The following is a 23011-nucleotide window of genomic DNA, read 5'->3' on the forward strand; positions in this document are numbered from 1 at the left end:
GGAGAATGACTCAAGGACTTTGGACACTGTTGGAGCAATTGTTGTAGATCAGGATGGGAATGTCGCTGCTGCTGTTTCCAGTGGAGGATTAGCCATGAAGCATCCCGGGAGAGTTGGCCAGGTGAATGAATATATTCTTTATTAAAGCCTACATCATCTCATGCTTCACTTTATGAACTGAAGATGCAAATGGCATCTTTGAATTACCAAGAATGGGGCTCCTGCCCCTACATATACAGGGTTTTTGTTGGATGAGTCCTCTCCATAATATTATATAAAGTAGACGACAGGGCACTTCTGACGTTAATGCGATACCGACTCGTTCCTATTAAAATCATAGGAACGTGTCCATATCTATAAGCTGCAGCACGCAGAATATTTTCAAATAAAAGCTTCCCCAAAGCCACCCCAGGAACGGTTGTTGACCCGACCCTCTGACACTGCTAAATGATCTTCTCTTTTGTTTCAGTGACGCGCGACCCTTCCATAGGCTAATTACAAATTAAAACAGGACATCAGCCTATGGAAGGATCGCTCAACAGAGAAGATAATTTAGCAGTGTCAGAGGGTCGGGTCAACGAAGGTTCGCGGGGCTGGTGGCGGCTTTGGGGGAGCTTTTAGTTGAAATTATTCTGCTTGCAGCAGCTCCTAGATATGATTTTTATAGGAACGTGTCGGACAACTGTGATTATTGTCCTCGTAAAGGAAAACTATATCTTCAGATTTAAATCAGTAAATATTGCCCTTTTACATCATTAACTTTAAAAGAGAAGGAAAGCCTGTTTGCACTCGGGGGTGCCAAATGTTAGGCACCCCAAGTGATTGTATTGACTTACCCGGAACCCCAGGCCAGTGCTCCTATCAGCAGAACTGCACCGGCCCGGGGTTATACCAGTGAGCACCACAGAGCGACCTCTTTCTTCGGCGGCTACTCATGTGCAGTAGAACGAAAAGCCAAACTAAAAAGTCGACTATTTCATTCTACTGCGCATGCGTTTGCCCTGGGAAATTTGAAGAAAGAAGAACCTGGAAGAAGATTGCTCTGTGGTGCTCACTGGTATAACTCCGGGCCGGTGCAGTTTTCTGCTGATAGGAGCACCGGCCTGGGGTTTCATGTAAGTCAATACAATCCCTTGGGGGTGACTAATATTTGGCACCCCCAAGTGCAAGATGACTTTCCTTCTCCTTTAAGCCACCGTTTAGGAATGGTCTGTGTGTTTCCTCAGTGATCACCTGACCAGAAATACTGCAGCTCTATCTGTAACAGGAGGAAGTGTAGGAGTAAAATACAGAGCTTTGTCTGTTCATTGGCTCATGTGACCTAACATGTATGCATGCCCTTGGTTGATTCATGTGCACTGTGAATCATAATCCCAGGGGGCCATCCTTAGTATTTAAAATGACAATTTTCTATTTAGGGTTACCCAATGGCACATACTGAAAAAAACACATTTTTCTGAAAATGGTTTATTTAGATGAAGCAGGGTTGTATACATAGGGTGTTTTATGCAATATATTTTCATGGAAACTGACATTTGTCGGGGGCATAGTTTTCCTTTAAAGCTATGTCCTTCCCAGAGGCAGTGTAGAAGTGCAGCCCACGCTCCTATTCTGCCTGACATGTTGGAGAAATGAGAGAGCCAAAGGCAGAAATGATAATGATTTTATATAATGATATAATATAATTTATGATTTTAATGTGAGCGGAACTTTTCCCAAATAAAAAATCACTAATTCGAATTACTGAACTAGATTTGAAAAGGTCAAGTCCTGGCTTTCTTCTTTGCCATATGACAGGTTTCTCTCTGAAAAGTTCATATTTAACCAGATAAAGGACATACCTCTAGATCGCTGCCACACCTACGAGTTCAGAGAAACATTAGTCAGAGACGAGTGCGTTGGCCTGACTGTAACAGCGGGAGATCAGAAGCAGTAAATAAGCTCAAAATAAAGTGAAATGGGAGCCAAAAGTGGAAAACAGAATAGGGGTAATCGCAAAACGGAGATAAAGCACAAGTCAGAAGAAAAAGCAGCCAAAAAAGTGGGCATAAGGAAGTTGTTGGGGGTTAAGTTAGAAAAGGTACTGGTATGGGATCAGTTATCCGGAAACCCTTTATCCAGAAAGTTCTGAATTTTCGGAAGGCTATCTCCGAATGACTCCATTTTATCCATATAATCCAGACTTGTATAAACTATTTCATTTTTCTCTGTTACAATAAAACAGTAGCTTGTACTTGATCAAAACTAACATATAATGTATACTTATTGGAAGCAAAACCAGCTTATTGGGTTTATTTAATGTTTGCATGATTTCTTTTTAGAGGACTTAAGGTATAAAGATCCAAATTACAGAAAAAAAATGGCTAAATATAATAAGAATAAAATGCATGTGTATACTACAAGTAATGCTGTACGTGTGTTGCTCACTCTGTCAAGAAGTGGTAAAACCTTGCAGAGCACAGAAGGAGCTCAGAAAGTGAGTGGTTTTGGATACAAGTATGCCGTTGTTTTTGACGTTCAAGCAGTGTTGTGTGGTTTTTACTCATTATTGATGATCTCTTACTTTAATGGCTTCCCACCTGTGCAGGATAAAAGAGAAATCTGTAGAATAGTAATGGATATGTGAACACATACTTAAGGTGGCCATACACGGGCAGATAAAGCTGCTGATATTGGTCGTTTGGACCGATTTGACAGCTTATCTGCCCGTGTATGGGGGCTTCTGACGGGTCTTCCCGATCGATATCTGGCCACCACGATATCGATCGGGAAGGTTTGATTTTTAACCGACCGACCCGTCGGAGCCCCTTGGCGCATCGTAATTCGATCGTTCGGCCATACGGCCGATATAGCCATGCCGTTAGTGGCATATCAGGGAAAGATCCGCTCGTTTGGCGATGTCGCCAAACGAGCGGATCTTTGAGTCTATGGCCACCATTGCTCTCATGTCAGCGCTGCTCAACTTCTCTTTCTTCTGATTGATGTTATATTTGTTTTGTTTTGTCAAACATTTAAACACCAAGGAGTTGTTGAGGGGATGCACTTTTGGCCTTTGGGTTTAAACCACTCTAATATGCCTGTGTTCTGCTTATACAAAATTCAATTTAGAAAGTTGCTTAGCGTGCCTTTCAACTGCTTTGAGATAGGACTGTTGCCTTTATTTTCCTTGTGTGGCAGTTAAAACGAAACCCTTAATTAAAAAAAACCCTACCCTACATAGACCCTCCTCTATGCTCCCCCAGCCTAGCTGTTACCCCTGGTAAATGCCCCTAACTCTTACCTTACCCCTCGTGCAGATTCAAGGCATTGGAGTTCACGGGTGCCATCTTCTTCTCTTCGGTAATCTTTGGGAAGAGATATTGGTGCATGCGCAGTTGGAGCAGTCTTCTGTTTCGTGACAACTGTGCATGCGAAGAAAGTCGCGGAAATTGCAGAAGTGCCGAAAGAAGACCCAAAGGTTACTGAAGAGAGGTAAATGGCTGCTGTGAACTCCGATGCCCTGTACCCGCACCAAGGAGTAAGTAAACAATTAGGGGCAGGGGGGTCTATGTAGGGTAGGGGGTTAGGGGTTTTTTTTTTTAAATTAAGGGTTTGGTTCTCCATTAAGGCTAGAGTTCTGTAATCTGTTTTTAGGGTTTCTTCTCTCTTCTTTCTGAGTTGCTTCTGAACTTCACCAAGTGAACTTGGTCTTTTCATGGTGTTCACTACAATTGACTGGCCTATGTGGACAACCTACATTTCACGGAGTGGTATCACATGCCACTCACAGATACTTTGATGGGTTGAGAGGTAATGTTTAATTCATTGTGTCCTTCAGATTTCTACTTTAGAGGTGTAAGGATATGATCGCTCCTCATATGTATTCTGTTGTCAAGTTGGCAGGCAAGTTATAGCAAGAGATCAGCAATCATCATCTCAGTAGATGTTCTTGGCGGCTGTGGCCTTGAAATATCATGGAACAAAGGATACAGGTACCGGCACACAGGGCGAATTCAAGAAGGGGACTAGCCCCTTACATGTTTATTAGTCAACACAACGTTTCAGGGGCAGTTCCCCCTTCATCACCTGACGAAGGGGGAACTGCCCCTGAAACGTTGTGTTGACTAATAAACACGTAAGGGGCTAGTCCCCTTCTTGAATTCGCCCTGTGTGCCGGTACCGGTTTCCTTTGTTCTTGACTGTGTTGAGGAACTGCTGACTTCCTAGGGTCCGAGCACCGTGGGTAAGCATTCCATAGGGCTCGGGCTTGAATGCCTTGAAATATCATCCCACCAGACATAAAGAATTTATGAAATTATTTAATTAAAAACACTAGAGGTCATTTTTAAACACTGGGCAAATTTGCATCTGGGCAGTAACCAATGGTCACCAATCCATTGTCTTCTTTCCCAGTCACTGATTGGTTGTTATAGGTTATTGCCCAGGTGCAAATTTGACCAGTGTTTATAAATGAACGCCAATAAGTCTGCCTAGGTACAGTGACCCATAGGGCCCGATCAACAGAAGGAATCTATTGGTCACCTGTTTAAAATGGAAATATCTTATTGGTAGGTCACTTCACCTTGGCAAACTTCATGCCTTTTATTACTTCTGGGGGTAATTTGCTTGATAGGCAACAGTCTCCCTTATGATGCTTTCAGAATGTGAGCCTATAATAGGTGATTGTATGTTTCAGATGAGAAGATTTACAAGGGAATACTTACATATAGTTTAATATCCAAATATTTAGCTTGTCTCTCTTTTGTCAATGTTTCGCTAGAGAATGTGCCATTGTTTTTAGCCGGTAGTCTAACTGCTGCCCTTGTTGCATCTTGTTTATAGGCCGCTCTCTATGGATGTGGCTGCTGGGCTGAAAACACTGGAGTTCACAATCCTTATTCTACAGCTGTGAGTACTTCAGGTATATTCTTCCATTCTTCCATTCAACATTTACTTAAACCTCAGTGATGTACAAGTGAAATAAAATCTGCCCACGTCTGTTATTTATGTTTATGTATGATTACTGTATTGTGACTATATCCACAAATGCACTATATACAATTATCTATTGATACAGTATTATAATGCTTGCTTAAAGGGATTCTGCACAAAGTTAAGTATAGAAAATGTATCGGAGCTCACCCTTCTTGATAGCGCAGCGTCTCTCCCCTCGGTAGCAGCTCTCGCGGGATCCTCCTCACCTCGTTCAGGAGGTAACTATAGTGCACAGATTTACCCCGCTATACGGCGCTGATCGAAGGAATCACAAGACGTTTGAGCTCAATTTCCTTGCGGCTTTATTTGGCACATCTAGTGAACTTGTGGCAGTGGGTTGGTGAGGAAACCTACGCGTTTCGTGCCTTCTCTCCTGGCACTTTGTCAGGGTCTGTGCCAAATAAAGTCGCAAGGAAATTGAGCTCAAACGTCTCTTGTGATTCCTTTGATCAGCGTCGTATAGCGGGGTAAATCTGTGCATTAAAGGGATTCTGTCATGATTTTTATGATGTTGTTTTATTTCTAACGCGCACTGTTTACATTTCAAATAATTCACGCTACAATATAACATTTTATTCCTGACGCAAACAAGTATATTTTTTTAGTTGTATAATTGGCAAGTAGACGGCTATCTCAAGTCATTTTGCCTGTTTCTGTGCTTTCAGACAGAGCCAGCTCTTCACAATGGAACCGCTTTCAGACAGGCTATTGTTCAGTGTAACTGGAAAAGTCGCAGTGGGAATTGAATTTTTACTTTCGAGTAGGGATGCACGAATCCAGGATTTGGTTCGCAATTCAGCCAGGATTCTGATTCCGCCGAATCCTTCTGCCGGCCGAACCGAATGTTAATCCTAATTTGCATATGCAAATTAGGGATGAGGAGGGAAATCGTGTGACTTTGTCACAAAACAAGGAAGTAAAAAATGTTTTCTCCTTCCCTCCCCTGGATTCGGTTCAGTATTGGGTCAAATCTTTTGCGAAGGATTCGAGGCCGAATCCAAAATAGTGTATTTAGTGCATCCCTACTTTCAAGTGATATTCTTATATCTACCACTAGGTGGGGCATGGGCCAATTTTTGGCAGTGCAGGTGGCAGGTAGCTGTTATTTTGAGTTAGGGAGCTGCTATCTGCTTACCTTTCCATTGTTCTGTTGTTAGGCTGCTGGGGGGGAGGTTTGAGGGTGATATGCAGTACAGCAGTAAAGAGTGACTGAAGTTTACCATAGCACAAGTCATATGACTGAGTACACCTGGGAAACTAACAGCATGTCTAGCCCCATGTTATATTTCAAAGTAAAATATAAAACAATCTGTTTGCTATTTTGAAAACTGGATTGCAGTGCAGACTGTTGCTGAAGAATGATTATTAACTGATGTTTTTTTTAAAAAAAAAATATATAAATTTTTCTGTAACAGCATCCCTTTAACTAACCAGGTACTAGATGTTTTAGTGGTACCTTCTGCTGCATTATCTCAAACAATATAAGACCCAATGCTATGCTGACTGTATACCTACATCACTATAGCTGTCCAATTGTTCTGTTTATTAATCCCCCGCCATCATTAACAACAACCTGAAGAAAAGAACTACAATTTTGCCCATGTCTTACTGCCAAAGAAAATATCCTTACACAGTCAATGAAATGCACAGCAGAAAAAATGTCACAATAAGTAGTACCTACGTTCTAGCATTGGTGCTCTCCTGCTATTCACACACCTGAAAGCAGTATATTGCCAATAGTTTAGCCACAATAATGCAAGCTATAACACTATATTTATTCTGCAGAATGCTTTACTATACCTGAGTAAACAGCTCTAGACCCTGTCTGTTTGTTTAGGATAGCAGCTGCCATATTAGCTTGTTGTGACATCACTTCCTGCTTGAGTCTCTCCCTGCTTGCTCATAGCCCTGGGCTCAGATTACAGCAGGGAGGAGAGGAGCAAACTGAGCATGCTCAAGCCCTAGCCCTGGAGGTTTAAGCTGAAAACAGGAAGTCTGATACAGAAGCCCATGAGTACACAATAGAAGGAAAGAAATGTGCTGTTTCTTTTGACAGAGGACTCAGAGCAGCATTACCGTATATACTCGAGTATAAGCCGAGGTACCTAATTTTACCTACAAAAACTGGGAAAATGTATCGACTCGAGTATAAGCCTAGGGTGAGTGGGTTAAAGAAAACTGGTACATTTCACAAGTCTAAGCCAAGGCAGTTTGTCAGCAATGGAGAAAGGGTTGAAGTCTCTTGTACACACACATTACACATATTTATGGTGCCTCAGTCTAGCTATGTATATCCATCAGTGAAGAGATAGTGTGCGCCATACAGGGGCAACAGTAATTAGGCATGGTACACGGCTCCTAACACAAAATGGAGGCTTTAAAGGAGAAAGAAAGGCTGGAGACACTTGGGGGTGCCAAACGTTTGGCATCCCCAAGTGATTGTAGCGACTTACCAAAAACCCAGGGCCTGTAGGAGTTTGCACCATGAAGAAAGCTACGGTACTTCTGTCTTCACGCAGGGTATGGGACCTGTTATCCAGAATGCTTGGGACCTGGGGGTTTCCGGATAACGGATCTTTCAGTATTTCGGATCTTCATACCTTAAGTCTACTAGAAAATCATATAAACATAAATAAACCCAATAGGCTGGTTTTGCCTCCAATAAGGATTAATTATATCAAGTAGAATTAATTATATCTGTGGGCTGGGCTGTCAAAATCAAGACTCTCCCAGGGAAAATGGGACAGTTGGGAGGTATGTAATAGCCCTTTGGCATTGTGATCCAATTATACCCCTTATACAGGTATGGGACCTGTTATCCAGAATGCTCGGGACCTGGGGTTTTCCTGATAATGGATCTTTCTGTAATTTGGATCTTCATATCTTAAATTTATTAGAAAATCATGTAAACATGAAATAAACCCAATAGGCTGGTTTTGCCTCCAATAAGGATTAATTATATCTTAGTTGGGATCAGTTACTGTTTTATTGTTACATAGAAAAAGGAAATTATTTTTAAAAGTTTGGATTATTTGGATAAAATGGAGTCTATGGGTGATGACCTTTCTGTAATTCGGAACTCTCTAGATAATGGGTTTCCGGATAACACATCCCATACTTGTATTTGAATTACTATTATCCAGCCCTCTAATCTGCAAGCCTAAGAAGGGTCAGGGCTTTCAGTTTATCATGACGCATTGCTACAAGGTCAAGACTCAATCTTTAATTTTGTCTGTAGACACTTGTTTTCTCTGAATCATTGATCAATATTGATGTAAATAGAGAAAGATTGTCTCTCCAGAGTCATTACCTTTTGATGTTGTGTATGACTGGCTAGTTTAATTGCTTTCATTAAGATGACAAGTGGCCTCTGTGACTGTCTCTGTGACTCCCTTGTTCTGTCTGTGGATCTTTGAATTATAACCAAAAGTACATGTTGTTCCCTTGCCAGAGAATATTTAGTAATGTTCCAGTTTAGGGCAGAGACACGCGGTCAGATTCAGGGGTGATTAGTCACTGAGTCACTCCGAGTGCCATCCCGCCGGCAATTTGCATTCTAGTCAAGGGGAAGACAGTTCGGGGAGATTAGTCGCACCAAAGAAGAGGAGATTTGTCGCCAGGTGACCATATGGCTCTGCCCTGAAAAGTAGTCTTTTTTTTTTTTTCTTCATTAATATGTACAAATTAAGCTGTTGAAATCCAATTGTGGTTAAGAAACAGCCTTCTTCTCCACTTGGAACCTTAGTAGTTCACCAGCCCCAGGTCCCGAGCATTCTGGATAATGGGTCCCATACCTGTATAAGGGGTATAATTGGGTCACAATGCCAAAGGGCTATTACATACCTCCCAACTGTCCCATTTTCCCTGGGAGAGTCTTGATTTTGACAGCCCAGCCCACAGGTGTGCAACACCCTATCTTCAAAACAGGCAGTGTCAGGGTGTCTTGAAGATAGGGTGTCGCACTCTACGTTACATAGGACACCGAACGGGCAGTGGCCGATGACGCATGATTTATCCATCTCTTGAGTAAAAGTCTTCTGAATCATATATACATTATCAGTGACTGCGATTAGCCGTTGAGTCATCAAAATGGAAACACATTTTAATCCATTTCTCTATTATTTTTGCTTTCCTAGTCTGTAAAACATGCAAACCAGTTTTGAAATGGAGAAAGACTTCAGCAGCTTTTAGGTGTTTTAAGTTTTTCTTTGTTTCAAAAGGCCATTTGGATAAAATAACATAGATTGCTGAGGTCCATTGGCATGAAACCCTGCCTGATTACTGACACAGAGCTTCCTTAGAAATTGCTAATGCTGAAAGAAATTGAAAAGAAAGAAATTGAAAAGAAATTGGCCTCTTTATGTTGTGTACTAAACCAAGTCTAACACTAGCATTGAAGATCTGTTCCTCTGAAAAGGCCCCCAGTAGCCTCCCATGTCTCTACTGCTGTCCATTCACTTTCTGCTAATGATTTCTGGTGAGTAGTAACGAGTGAATCTGACCCGTTTCGCTTCACCAAAGAATTTGCGAAATGGAAAAAAATTCATTGAAGTCAATGGACGATTTTCCGTGCAACATTTTTTAAGCCACACAACATTTTTTTAAAATATACTTTTGAGCAGTGATCACCAACCAGTGGCTCTCAAAGCAGGTGCTTATTTTTTTTTTTACCATTAAATATATTGCGTCAATGTGGAATGATGTCTTGGTACAAGGAAGAAGGTTTAGGGTTCCTAGAAGTTTTTACTTTTTTTTTCTTGAGGTATAATCACCATTGTGACAATGGACCTTGGTGCAAAGTAGGCACTGAGTTATGAAAGCCTGGATTTCTTATATTACATCACTGAAGAAGCCTTCTTTTATAAAGAACACAAATCAATAAGTAGGGGGACAGTGTACACCTATGTCAACTCAATGAATAGGATTTGTAGCAACTTTATCACGTGTTCATAAATATTAAAGATGTTGTTCACCTTCAAACACTTTTTACAGTTCAGTTGGTTTCAGATTGTTCCCCAGAAATAAAAACTTCTTCCAATTATTTCTACCTTCACCTTCTTATGTTTTTCTGAAACAACTCCGGGTGTTCTAAACTACCGTATATACTCTAAGTATAAGCCCAGTTTTTCAGCACCCAAAATATGCTGAAAAACTCTACCTCGGCTTATACTCGGGTCAAGCGCAAAAATGGTCGCCGGCGTCCAAGAATAGTCGCCTGCGTCCAAGAATAGTTGGCGGCGTCCAAGAATAGTCTCCAAGAATATTCGCCGGCATCCAAAAACGAGACGCCGGCACCTCCAATGGGAGCAGAAACCCACAATTTTTTGATTGAAACTTACCAGAAGCTGCTGCATTTCTCACCCTCGGCTTATACTCGAGTCAATAAGCTTTCCCAGTTTTTGGAGGTAAAATTAGGTACCTCGGCTTATACTCGAGTATATACGGTAATACATTAGTTGATCTATTTTTTTTATTTTTCTCATAGCACATTGCACATTTTTGTGACAGTGTGTATATTTATTTATTGCAATATTTATGCTCCCAGTTTTGTACTTTAAAATATCTTGTGCTGCTTATGCAAGAAGAGCTGTATAAAAAATAGAAATGCATACTTAATGGATGGATGGTTCTAATTTATGTGTTACAGTGCGTATAGAAATGATCTTATTATGGCATTTTGTATAAATTATTCTGTGCATGAAAGTATTATTCTTAACCTGTAGGACATTTTATGTTGTAGGCTGTGGAGAGCACCTTGTACGGACCATATTGGCCAGAGAATGTTCGCTTGCATTGCAGGCTGAAGATGCTCACCAAGCTTTGCTAGAGTCTATGCAAAATAAATTCATTGGTAAGAGCAAGATACAACTGTCTGCTTGTAAAAAAAAAAAAAAAATCAATATATCCTTTTGCCTAATAACATTTTGTAAGAAGATTTTTGTAGGGGGGAAAAATACTCGAAAAAGAATTCCTGAAAAATAGATAAGAATAAGAAATAATACATTTGTCAGCCTGTACTGGTGTGGGATCTGTTATCCAAAATGTTTGGTATTTGGGATAAGAAGCAGTTTGGATCCTCATAAATTGTCTACTAAAAATCATATAAACATGAATTAAACCAAGTAGGATTGTTTTGCCAGCAATATAGATTACTAAAATAATATAATTATTTGCTTACAATTAGTGATGAGCGAATTTATTCACCAGCCATGGATTCACAGCAAAACACCAAATTTCGCCATTTGGGAATTTTTCCACGAAACTGCAGCGAGAATCCGCCGCAAAAAAGGCCATAAGAAAAAACACACATTGGCTTTATTGCATTTGGGAAAAAAAGTTGCCATAAGAAAAAAACACTTACTGACTTTAATGCTTTAATGCATTAGGACAAAAAAAGTCGCCATAAGAAAAAACGCCCATTGACTTAGGACAAAAAAAGTTGCCATAAGACTTCAATGTGTTTCGCAAAATTTCGCAATTTTTTTCAGTTTTTTCGACAAAGCGAAATGGGACAGATTCACTCATCACTACTTACAATAGACTCCTTGGGAGATGACCTTTCTGTAGGATAAAACACACGTATTGTACCCCAATTTGTTCCTGATTGATGTTCATGTTTGTACATATGCATAAAGAGCTGTCAAACCCCCCCCCCTTATTTTTTGGGAGTTACCCGATTTTGACCCTCTCCCCCGGTCATCCTACCACGTTCTCCCAAATTTTAAGCATTCCCCTGATTTTTCATGCAGATTCTCTTTAAAATCCGAATGCAAATGCTCAGTAAATATTCAGCATGTGTTTTAGAGAAAGTGCGGATAGAGATTTGCGGCACCAAGAGAGATTTGTGCATGTGATTTGTGGGGGGGGGAGCGATTGGAGAGGGGGGCTGACGGTTCCGTGACATCACTTTGGGGTCTTCAGAAAAAAATCTTCGCAAGTTGACAGCTCTGTGCATGTATGTTATTCATATAGTTCTCCCTTCTTTGTCTACTAAGCTGTTGTGAACAAATAAGTTCCCCATCTTGGATATAAAAAGTTGATCCCCCGAATCCAATGGATCTTACAGTATTTTTTTTAAGGGTATTATGGATTATCCCTTGGCATTTTCCTGCCTATGAGATCCATAGTTTTGGCTTGTCCTGTGCTGTGGAGGAGAAACCAGATGAACAGAGCCATATTATTGAGATCCCTCCACACATGTATTTACACCACATCTCATAAGACCGTTTCCTTCCGTCTTTTGTAAGGCTGAGCTTTTCAAATTTCTTGGCAGCCTATGTCCTGGAAATCACTAAGGTTCAGCTAAACTTATCATTCTGATTCCACTGTGTTTTAAATCCATTTAGAATAGATGAAAGCGTTAGGGGTCAGTGTAAACTTTTGTCTTGTACCTTCATTGCCTTAGTTGCCATGTGTGTTTTCTTTTTGGCAACTAAAAGGCTTTTTCATTTGCAGGCAGAAGATAGGTGTAACATACTCATCTGATAGGAACCTTAGAAGCTGTGGGTACACTCGGATGCACAGGGGCACCCCTGTGGATTCTGGTGTTCTCCAACGCCCTTTTGGGGCCCTGGGCTTTCTGCTGCGAAATCTACAAGGAGTACTGCAGAAACAGTAACAAGTTCAAAACAAAGTACTGGCAAGGATTAGGCAAGACGTAGTTGAAGATCAGGCAAAAGGGTCAAGGCAGGTGGCAGGAATCGGAGTCAAAAATCAGGCAGGAGTAAAAAAAACAGGAATTCAAACACAATAATATATAAAACTTAGGCAGGATCACTGTTACCAGGAAGAGCAGGGCTTAAAAAGGAGATTTGGCACCAATTTTCGAATTTTGCACTGTGTGGTGACGTCACGCCGTATCTTAAACAAATTATACCTTTAAAGGTAAAACTAAACCCTAAAAATCAATTTTTTTTGATACTGAACCTAAGTTTCAGCTTGTCAATAGCAGCAATGATCCAGGACTTCAAACTTGTCACAGGGGGTCACCATCTTGGAAAGTGTCTGTGACACTCACATGCTCAGTGGGCTCTGATTGGCTGTTGAGAAGCTAAGCTTAGGGCTCATCACTAATTATCCAGCAGAAAATGAGGTTTTGCTACCGGGCTTATTATTAAATTCTGATGCTATTTGCAGTGGTTCCTGTGCTGCCATGTACCAATAATCTGAATTATTTAATATTCAGCGAGTGGGTTCCTAAGCTCAGTAAGTGACAGCAGCACAGAGCATGTGCAGTCAATCAGCAGAAAAGAAGATGTGGAGCTACTGGGGCATCTTTGGAAACACAGATCTTCCCTGAAAAAAAGTTGTGCAATGTTCTCATGTGACTTGTGGGTATCTTGAGTGCTGTTCATCCAAACACTGGATTCTCCCCAGCAGCAATTTGTTTTTGTTGTATCTGAATTCCCAGTATATATCATGCATTTATAAAATAGATGATGGTTACCTTGAAGGGCCTACCTGGAGAAGAAGACACCCAAGAAAATCTCAAGAAGCCCCATTAGGGATTGGGAAGTGTACTATATGCTGGGTCTAGGTCAATACTTTTTAAACCTTAATTTATTTTTTTTGCTATAATAAAGGCTGAAATTCAAGAATGCCATAGAAGCAAAAAAAATTAACATGGTAAAATATTAACTGAAAACTCAAGAAATTAATAATACGCACTCACCCATTTCCTAGGTGCTAATTAATAATGCAGATATCCAGGCTGCATATAAACCAACACACAGTTTAAGACACAACCAAACTTTCCATTTGTCTGAAGCACTTTTGATATAAGACATATTTTTGTTCTCTTTAGGTTCACCGTTCCTAGCAAATGAAGAGAGCATTCTTGGTGGAGTTATTGTACTTCGATCATGCAGGTGTTCCACAAAACCCAGCTCTGCAGATGAAAAGCAGGCATTGCTAGGTAAATGGTGTCTGTTTCTTACATGGAGGTCATGATGTTTGTATCAGACTTGGGAAATAATTCTATTCTAGATGTAACTAGCATTTTGCACTGGTGCTTAAATATAACATACTTTGTTGTGATGTTATTTTTACAGTGGAATTTCTATGGAGTCATACAACAGAGAGTATGTGTGTTGGTTACATGTCAGCGCAGGATGGCAAAGCCAAGGTAAGAATACTGAATATACTGTATATATATATATATATACATGTGGTAAAGTACCCAAACTTAACCTGCCTTTATTTGAAATAGTTATTTTACCCAGAAAGCTTACATTTGAGTGTTTTCTGACTGAAGGCCAGTGGCAGGATTTAGGCATCTCTGCACCAGCAAAAAAAAAAACACCAACATGGAATGTCCTGTGGCCATTGAATTGTAAAAATACAAGGGTTTTTGTGGGAAATACAAGCAGAGCAGAGAATTTGATGTGACATCAAAAATAAATAATTTAGGGCAACTTATGACTGTATTGAGTATCAAAGACTTTGTGTTGAGAAACCCAGTGTTATTGAAAACTCACATTGTATGCGCCAAAGCTGACAATAAAAAGCCTACTGGGCCAACAGCTGGATAGTGTAGGGACTCATGGACACCTGTTGGGAGAGGACATCGGGGAAGGCTCAGTGCAATATCATTTGGATTTTTTTTACCTGAATCATTGTGGTTGGCAGGTTTATCTTACTTCTTGCTACTATCCTCTTGAGAGTTGTTGCCCTTGATTGGGAAAATCTCTGTAGATCAGTTAGCTGTAGATGGAATGCTGGATTTGTTCCAATCTTAAGTGTTTAAAGCAGTCAGACATCCCCATTCCATCTTTCCAAAACAGCATGGCAAGGACAGGACAATATGAGGTAGTAGGTCCTGTTCCTTGAGAATATTTTATTGGGCATAAGAGAAGCTCTTCGTGATACTCATGTTAAATTACAGTATCGAGCTGATATTTCTGGTTTCATTTAGCTCTCCCAAAGCGATCAATAAATCAGAAGGCCTCATCTCAGACTGCAAGAAGACTTGTCCAATCTATCATTAGTTTGATGTCTTATTTTGCCAATAGAATCCACAGCAGCGCACATTCAGCAGCGCACATTCTGCCAAAGCGACCCCCCAGCGATCAACCGGACTTCTTTGCAAAGTTGATGGTGACAGAGAATTGCCAAACGGATTACTGTGTGCATTGTCCCACTACCATGTGCAGAGGGTGCTGTGTGATATTGCCATCAGTGTTAATCTTTCGTATAACCAACAGAGGGCGCTGTGTGATATTGCCATCACTGTTAATCTTTCGTATAACCAACAGAGGGCGCTGTGTGATATTGCAGTCACTGTTATTCTTTCATATAACCAACAGAGGGTGCTGTGTGATATTGCAGTCACTGTTATTCTTTAATACAACCAACAGAGGGTGCTGTGTGATATTGCAGTCACTGTTATTCTTTCATATAACCAACAGAGGGTGCTGTGTGATATTGCAGTCACTGTTATTCTTTAATACAACCAACAGAGGGCACTGTGTGATATTGCAGTCACTGTTATTCTTTCATATAACCAACAGAGGGTGCTGTGTGATATTGCAGTCACTGTTATTCTTTAATACAACCAACAGAGGGTGGTGTGTGATATTGCCATCACTGTTAATCCTTCATATAACCAACAGAGGGCGCTGTATGATATTGCAGTCACTGTTATTCTTTAATATAATCAACAGAGGGCGCTGTGTGATATTGCAGTCACTGTTATTCTTTCATATAACCAACAGAGGGCGCTGTGTGATATTGCAGTCACTGTTATTCTTTCATATAACCAACAGAGGGTGCTGTGTGATATTGCAGTCACTGTTATTCTTTAATACAACCAACAGAGGGTGCTGTGTGATATTGCAGTCACTGTTATTCTTTCATATAACCAACAGAGGGTGCTGTGTGATATTGCAGTCACTGTTATTCTTTAATACAACCAACAGAGGGCACTGTGTGATATTGCAGTCACTGTTATTCTTTCATATAACCAACAGAGGGTGCTGTGTGATATTGCAGTCACTGTTATTCTTTAATACAACCAACAGAGGGTGGTGTGTGATATTGCAGTCACTGTTATTCTTTCATATAACCAACAGAGGGCGCTGTGTGATATTGCAGTCACTGTTATTCTTTCTATGATTAAGGGAGTGATTCCCGAAACGCGTAGGGCGTTGGATCCTTGTATGAACCTGGAATAAAAAGCATATTCCATGTACCGGAGTGCCGTCCTTCTTTTTTGATGTCTAAGTTATTCTTTCATATATCCAACAGAGGGCGCACTGTTATTCTTTCATATAACCAACAGAGGGTGCTGTGTGATATTGCAGTCACTGTTATTCTTTCATATAACCAACAGAGGGCGCTGTGTGATATTGCAGTCACTGTTATTCTTTCATATAATCAACAGAGGGCGCTGTGTGATATTGCAGTCTCTCCCCAAGCGAACTGTTGGTATAGGAATGATTAAAAGTGACTGCAATCTCAGCTACTGACCGCTGACTCGAGTATAAGCCGAGGTAGACTTTTTCAGCACATTTTGGATGCTGAAAAACTGCACTTATTGCTTGGCTATGTGCCAGAAATCCCCCAAGAGTTAAGGGTGTGCACATTTAGGCATGCGCTGTAGGCTCATAGATGTGAACCCCAAAGTTTAAACTTTAGTTACTGCTGACTTTGCTCAAAGTTATATGTTACTATTACCATAGCTGTTTCTCCATCATTACTGTATAGTGAGGGCCAAGTTCACTCGCTGGCTTCCAAGGTAGCTGTTGATGTTATTTTGGGGAGTCTGAACTAGAAGTGTGAGTGAATAAATAAAGAGATCGATGTATATAATAATGTATTTCCATATTGCATTTATTCTCTGTCCAAGTGGCTCTGAGGTGGGCCTGGGGTTGTTATTCCAAGAGAATTAACTATGGTAAAAAAAACGTATTTTTTTATAAGTCTTTCTAGGTCAAATTGCTTTTCGTATCCAGCCTGCAAAGCACTGAATATCTTTCTAATATAAAAATGGAATTAAGACCAGATGCTGTAGGTGATGAATTTCACACTTTGCAGCGCTGCAGATAAACCTAATTTATACATATTTTGCTTTTGTTTCCTTTTAATAATAAAGCATTAAAATGAATTGACTACCAGTAAAAGAAGTGGCATTGATGGTAAATCTCTTTATTTTACAGTATTGTTTAAGCATCTTGTTTATATTCCGCTGCAATGCTCCCACAGAAAATTATTTTTCAGGCCCCTAAAATGTTTAGAGGTTGACTTGTGTTACCAATTTTTATTGAAACTATGTATAAATCAGGGCCTCGTGGAGCCCCCATACCTCCTACGGCCCCCTGCAGCCGCTGGGTCTGATTCCTCTATAGTTACGCACCTGCCCCTCTTTTTAGCTCATGCTCAGGCCCGGATTTGCGGCAAGGCCGCAAAGGCCTGGGCCTAGGGCGGCAAAAAATAGGGGCGGCATGCCGCCCAGCCGCATTATGGGGACGTTCGCGTCCCCGTTCAACTACACCAGCTGGGAAGGTGGGCGCTAGGACCGTGCGGCCGCGTGGCCTAGGGGCGGCCGAAAATGAAATCCGGCGCTGCTCATGCTGGGAAGTTTTCTCTTACCGAATTTTCATAAAATTACATATTTTTAATTGCTTAGCACTTACTTGCCTGTTGAACATGTATGGGTAGAAATGATAACGCGAGGATCTGGTATATTACTAGCATGTTTACGGAACAACTTGTATCAACAAAACTTGATTGCATTCTACTATTCGTTTTGCAAAATTTACTTTATTTATTTATATCTTTTTTTTTTTTGAAAACTCAAATTTTAAAATAGCTAGAACTTGGAAATTTTACAGCTGCTCTGCCACTTTTAGATGCTAAATTTGTTCATTTGAGTTTTTTAATCCCACCTATATTTTTTTTTTTTTTTGCTGCAAAAACACAAATGTAAAAAAAAAAAAGTGATCTTGAATTGTAATCAGCCCTGCAGTCTAAAAAGTCTGTGAGTACAAGGGATTTACCTTTATTGACCGGGCTTTTTATTATGCCCCTGAATCTTTGTGTACCATTAATTCTCTTTTAAAGGAAATCATAACCCAAAATATATAATTTTGCCTCATAAAAAAAACAATGCTCAGCACCTTTGCAATATACATTCATTACAAATGTTCCAAGGTTTTTAGGTTAATTGTATACGTATTGCTATTAACTCGGTCTCTTTTTTTTTCTCAATTACTAACATGTTTACAAAACAACTTGAATCATCACAATGGGGCACATTTACCTAGGGTCGAATATCAAGGGTTAATTGAACCTCGATATTCGACTGCCTAATTGAAATCCTTCGACTTTGGGGACCTTCCCCATAGGCTAACATTGGCCTTGGTAGGTTTTAGGTGGCGAACTAGGGAGTCAAAGTTTTTTTTAAAGAGACAGTACTTCGATTATCGAATGGTCGAATAGTCAAACGATTTTTACTTCGAATCGTTAGATTCGAAGTTCGAAGTAGCCAATTCGATGGTCGAAGTAGCCAAAAAAAACATTAGAAATTCGAACTATTTTTCATTTATTTTCCTCTATTCCTTCACTTGAGCTTAGTGAATGGGCCCCAATGTGATTGCATTCCACTATTCATCATGCAAAATGTCAATTTTTCACAAGGGGTTTACTACCCCTTTAAAAGCTATTCTGGCTGTCATAATATTTGTTCTACTGTAAACTGACATTTACCATGAATTGCCATAAAACAAATCTATTTCGTGTAAATGCACGGCGATTTCAAGCCCAAATGGAGTGAAAAGAAATGCTAAATATTTATTAAACATGTATTTATCTCAAGGAAATGTAACAATCCAAAAATGTTCCCATGTTTTGTGGGATAGCTACGGACCCCAGCCCTGCTAAACACCCTTTCCCACCCCCATCACCACGTTGCAGAAATCAATTTTAAACATTTTGCAGTTGGGTTCCCACACATGGCTTTATCATTATTATTATTATTATATCACTGAGGGTCAATGCCTTAATACAAAAAAGCAGTGGGCAGAACATTCATGCAACACTAATACAAGGCTCCCAGTCGGGTACCTGATTGGAAATAAAGTTATACAGGTATGGGACCTGTTATACAGAATGCTCGGGACCTGGGGTTTTCCGGATAACGGATCTTTCTGTTATTTGGTCTTCATGCCTTAAGTCTACTAGAAATTAATTAAAACATTAAATAAACCCAATAGGCTGGTTCTGCTTCCAATAATGATTAATTATATCTTAGTTGGGATCAAGTACAAGCGACTGTTTTATTATTATAGAGAAAAGGGAAATCATTTTTAAACATTTGGATTATTTAGATAAAATGGAGTCTATGGGAGACAGCCATTCCGTAATTCGGAGCTATCTGGATATTGGGGTTCCGGATAAGGGATCCTATACCTGTACAATGAAACACTGTGATTTTAAGTAATGGTCTCCATCAATGCACCATGCTACCCACTGACTCGTGTTGATGTCAATTGAATCTTATGAAAGGGATAATACAAAAGTGATCACACGAAAGGGAAAACCTTAATAAAGACCTCAGTCTTAAAAGCACCAAAATGCCCATGTGAGGAACACGCAGCCCTGTGCATATTCCAATATCTTCTTCTCACTCATGTCTCCTGTTTGTTACAGTTAATTATTAATTATTTACTTTCTCCACTAAGCAGAACTTGTGCCAGTAGCACCCAAAGGAGACAATAGGAAGGCACAACAATGCAGAATACGTGTGTGAGAATGAGAGGTTAGATACTTTGGTTGAGCTCAATATTCTTAATGAGTCGAACTTAACATTCCTGATTCTTCAAGAGATATCATGAACAATTCGATGGTATGACCCATCAACAGGAAGAATTGTAGAGTCACACCTAATAATTTTTGGACTGCAGTCTAGCAACTGCTCTAGAACTCCTTGGAGTTCTGGTGACCCCAATTGGCTTTATTGAAGAATTGAACTCTGGTAGGGTTTCCACTTTTTGAGAAAACGGGCAGGGTGGGGGCAGGCCGCTGGGAGCAGGCTGATGTCAGGGGGCGGGCTTGTGATGTCAGGGGGCGGGCTTGTGATGTCAGGGGCGGGACTGCTGACGTGGATAAGTGATTGGCTGATCGCCATGTCATTCACTTCAATGTCCTCTCCGATTTCCTAATTTGGAAATCCAGACAAGAACTTCCAAAAACTTCCTTCCTTCCAAAAGCTTGGCTGTCCGTGTGAAATCCGGTTAGGTGGTAACCCTAAACTCTGGACAGCCTTTTTTAAATAATAGATTGTCATGTGGAATGCTTTCAGTTGCCCTGAGTTTTTGCCACCCATTCCTTCAACCATTGACTTTATAGAAGCCTCTGGCAACATTAGTACATGTGGATTTTGGCATTTAAGATATTACCATGCTGTGTGAGGTAGTTATTGGGAGGAGAAATGGTTTTTTTTAAGTTGTTTTTATTCTTCTGGAGGAGACACTGACTTGTGTGATGTTAGCTTTTAAGGCAGTTCTGTTGGTAAACATATTCCTACAGATATTGCGAGTTTGTGCCTTCAGCTATAGCAATGCATCAGCTTACAGGCTACAGGTCTTGAATTTGTGAGATTCCTAGTTTTATCTTTCGACATCTGGTGCACCTTATTGCTAGTAAATTCTCCAGCTGATAATCTTGACCGGGATGACGGAAACAGCTGCTCCACTCCATCCACTTTTAATATCATGTTTTTGACCTTCCTTGAAGATGGTTAATCCCTTACAATCTATTCTTTCTTTGAGCCGAAGCTGTTTAAAGTGTAAACCCGCCATTGCCCTGGCTGATGCTTTCTATTGATTAACGGCATAATATATAATGTCATGAAAGGCGGAATTTTTGGTGTAGTGGAGGAAAGCAAGGAGGGCGCTGGGCTGAAAATAGAATCGGGTTTTCCAAGTAGCAAGGGGCAAATATATCTCAAGTTTTGAGGCTGCAGTATGCAACTGGATTTCATACCAAAGTAAGTCATTGTGCCTGACTGTGACCTTTGTGACCGACTTCTCTAGTTCACTGTTTTCAAAGCAACTGGGACACGTTTGCAGTCTCTTCTCCCCCTGCGTTAACAGATTTTCTGCCTGTTCTCACAATAATGAAAGTTTATTTTGTGTTTGGGCTCAATAATGCCAGAGGAAGATTCAGAATGCATTCTGTGAATGCTGAAAGGGACATATGGTCTGAAAGCTAAAAATGGAACTTGGGATTAGCCGGATACAAGCCACAGACCCCAGATCATTTTGACAATACACAAAGTGGACCAGATTGGTCAATAATGGATCAGATGCAGTCTTTGGAAGTCATCCAGATGATTGCGGTTAGGTATTGATGTGATCATTGCCCTGAATAGGTGTGCCATCATGATCAACTGTAAGACGATGGGCCCAACAGCTTTAAACAATAGAAAGAGTGTGAAATAAGTCAGGGACCTCTCATTTGACATACAATTTCATGAAGCCAAAATCTGACAAAGTAATGTTTGTTTTTTTATCCAACTGTGTAGCATTAACATCTGAATCCCTCTTCTGTTCCTGGAGGCCCACAGTAAATCATTTGTCAGCCTTTATGGAAAAACTGGATTTGCCGATTGAAATTCTTCTGTAGGTTCTAATTTAAATGCATTGTTGAAAAATCTGGCCTGTAGGACATAGTGTTGAACCTAGTGTGGATTCTGGTTATGAAATATCCTTTGCTTACCTAGTAAGGTCAATGGATTGGAGGCCTCTCCTGGGAATTTAGCAACAGCTTTGGCTTAAAAGGAGTATCAAAATGATTTTGTCTTAATACAGAATCCACCCGCCAAACATTCCTGCTTTATGTATTGACTTTTCTATTGCTGTTTTTCATTTGTGTCAGAATTCATTGACGTGCTGAGCATTTCTCCTTTCAAGCAGCCTCTCTAGGGGCCTTTATCTTAATCGAGTAATTCAGAACAGGGGAACTTTGTAGTGGTGAACACAGGAGACCAATATATGGAAATGTGTGCAAAGTGTCTGTCTGAGGTTGGTGATCTGTTATAATGCTTGCATTCATTTTTGTAGAGCAGAACAAGACTATCATTGTATCCTACAGTCCTGACAACATGGGCTGTTAACCTTCTAAGGAAGTCAGAACAACAGTGTTTGATGGGCTGTTACTCGCAGGACACTTTCCTGAGCAGACATGCTTAACTATTCTTTGCGTCAAAGGAAAGGGGAATGCAAATTTAATGGGGGGATCCCTGAGATCTCTTTATCCACTACCCTGGCGTGGGACATGTACAGTGTTAAGCCTTTCTGCTCTCTTCTAGTTGCACTATTGACCCAAATCATATCTCTCACTCCTCGAGTGACCCTCACTTCAGCCCTACCTCTACCCTATCTTCTCGATGCTTCCCAAGTGGTGATTCACATGTTAACCGCTGGGGAGGAATTCATTCAGAGGAGCTGCTAGAAGAGGCGGGGCGACTAATCTAGTTTGTTTTCACCCTTAAAGCGACCATACATGTTACAACTATGATCTTTCCCGAAACCATCGATCATTCGATTTCTCTACTTACATTATCCTCAAATATGCAAGTAGAAACAAAAGAATTCTATCAGACAATTCAGCAGTAATGTTTTACTGATGTCCGGGTGCCTTCAATGCACCCAAATAAAATTTAGCAATTTGTCCAATTAGTGAGACAACGGTTATCCAAGACTTTTGCCAATATGAATCACCTGGTCTCCCACCATGCACGCACTAAATATCGTACGAAACCTAGTTTTTGTACCATAATATCGGTGCATGCATGGTCACCTTTAAAACTCCCATGTTGAGTAACATTGGTCTGCTGTAGCCATTGAGTTAGGAATGCACCAAATCCAAGATACGATTCGGAGATCTGGCCTTTTTTATCAGATTTGGCCGAATTCAAGTGCCCAATGTAACCGAATCCAAATCCTTAAAATCGCTTGACTTTTCGTCACACAAACAAGGAAGTAAAAACTATTTTAACCACGCTGCACACGTCGTTCTCTTTCACCCTTCCTGGCCC

The 23011-nt window shown here is 40.4% G+C and overlaps 1 protein-coding gene across 3 annotated transcripts in view; it reads left to right on the top strand.

The window, feature by feature from the left end:
* tasp1.S (taspase 1 S homeolog) overlaps nucleotides 1–23011 on the top strand; it is a 54520-nt gene that overhangs the window by 26887 nt on the left and 4622 nt on the right. The window contains exons 9-14 of one of the 3 annotated variants that reach the window (XM_041564182.1): nucleotides 2–121; nucleotides 4822–4900; nucleotides 10715–10825; nucleotides 13778–13888; nucleotides 14025–14098; nucleotides 14888–15031. In XM_041564182.1, the coding sequence (XP_041420116.1) occupies nucleotides 2–121; nucleotides 4822–4900; nucleotides 10715–10825; nucleotides 13778–13888; nucleotides 14025–14098; nucleotides 14888–14908 (516 nt within the window). In that variant the 3' untranslated portion in view covers nucleotides 14909–15031. Of the gene's footprint in view, nucleotide 1; nucleotides 122–4821; nucleotides 4901–10714; nucleotides 10826–13777; nucleotides 13889–14024; nucleotides 14099–14887; nucleotides 15032–23011 lie in introns of those variants that run through there. The other 2 variants (XM_041564181.1, XM_041564183.1) reach the window with 2 other exon arrangements.

Source organism: Xenopus laevis, chromosome 5S (assembly GCF_017654675.1).
Source record: "Xenopus laevis strain J_2021 chromosome 5S, Xenopus_laevis_v10.1, whole genome shotgun sequence".
In the NCBI taxonomy this organism is placed as follows: Eukaryota; Metazoa; Chordata; class Amphibia; order Anura; family Pipidae; genus Xenopus; species Xenopus laevis.